We start from the raw sequence: 1,387 nt of genomic DNA, 5'->3' as shown, positions 1-1,387 counted from the left end.
GGCACGTGCCATCACATCCGGTTTTGGGGTGTGACATGATTTAATGTGATTAATAACTTTGTTATATCCCGTGATTATTTCTCTACTTTGCGCACAACTTCACTATATTGTATGAGTGATACCTCTCTTAGGCCAGGAAATGAACTTCACTTTTTTCTTTCCTTTTGCATTTTTTTTTTTCTCATTTTTTAATTCAAATTATGTTTGAAAAGCATAAAGATCTCTGAAAAATCCTTTTTTTTTTTTTGCTTCTATTGGATTATATTTTTCTTTTTACTATGTTAAGGGCAGACAAGTATACTAGTTACCTATAAGGTTGGGAACATTTAAAAACCTATTTATTATAAATCAGATTACGATGATTAAGGAAAAGGAATGAATTTTATTATTTTTCCTATTTTTATAGTGCATGGTAAATTTGTAGCATACATGGTAAAAGATTTAGTCAACATACATTTAACTATGTGTTCATTTCTTTTTTATAAATATAAAATAATTAGAGCAACAAAAGGTATATTTCTTAGATGTCCTTTATTATACTTGAGTAATTACAAATACAGAATTTCATTTATTTATTCAAATGTATGAATGTATAATAATCTTAGCTTCAGAATGTTGGTAAAATTTATATTGTGTTTTTAAATCATTCACGCGTAACAATAGAAATTAATAGAGCTTAAATAAAAATAATTCTTTTTTCATTTGATATTATATACTTATTTACACTAAATTTGGATATGTTAACGTCAAAATTAAATTATTAAATTTCTTGCATTGTAACAAAATCTTCAAATATTAAATGCACACATCAAATAAAATCTAATTATAGCTCTCTGCAGGGTCCATTCGGAGCTCCAATATGGGCTCCGGACACCGGATGGGAAATCAAAAAAAAAAATCTAATTATAGCAGCAAAAAGGGGGGAAAGGTGATCTGTGAAATTAGTCAAAAGTTAAATAAAAAAGGAAAAATTACAGAAATCCCACATTTTAGTTTACTTATTACCATTATCCGCTATAATGTCACGACCCGAGCCTACACCCTGGATGTGGCCGGCACTCGAAGACCATTGCTGGTCCCCAAGCGAACCCTCATCCTGGCTGACTACAAGCGGAAGACTAACTTAAGCATGCAAAAGCTTAAAAATTGAATAAAATTCATGAAACTGAAATACAAAACTTTAACTCAAATGAAGAACTCTGAATATAAAAATAATATATTCAACTTGCCATAAATAGGCAACTTAAGTCTTTAAAAACAATTTAATAAAATAAATGATACAGACTTCTCAACTATACTGACTATCTATGAAGCCTCTAACTGTTAAAGATGGAAGTCGGGACAAGACCCACGACATCCTGACTAAACTGAAAAGTAAATGAAATCC

General features: G+C 29.8%; 1 protein-coding gene across 1 annotated transcript in view; it reads left to right on the top strand.

Moving 5' to 3' along the window:
• LOC107058615 (uncharacterized) overlaps positions 1-932 on the top strand; it is a 2,157-nt gene extending 1,225 nt beyond the window's left edge. Inside the window, exon 2 of the mRNA XM_015304524.1 lies at positions 840-932. Within this exon, the coding sequence (XP_015160010.1) occupies positions 840-932 (93 nt within the window). The remainder of the gene's footprint in view (positions 1-839) is intronic.
• The last annotated feature ends 455 nt before the right edge of the window (positions 933-1,387 follow it).

The sequence above is a fragment of the Solanum tuberosum genome, unplaced genomic scaffold (assembly GCF_000226075.1).
Source record: "Solanum tuberosum cultivar DM 1-3 516 R44 unplaced genomic scaffold, SolTub_3.0 scf00570, whole genome shotgun sequence".
Taxonomy (NCBI): domain Eukaryota; kingdom Viridiplantae; phylum Streptophyta; class Magnoliopsida; order Solanales; family Solanaceae; genus Solanum; species Solanum tuberosum.
The sequence above is the reverse complement of the archived record's forward strand: the minus strand, read 5'-3'. Positions and strand labels throughout refer to the sequence as shown.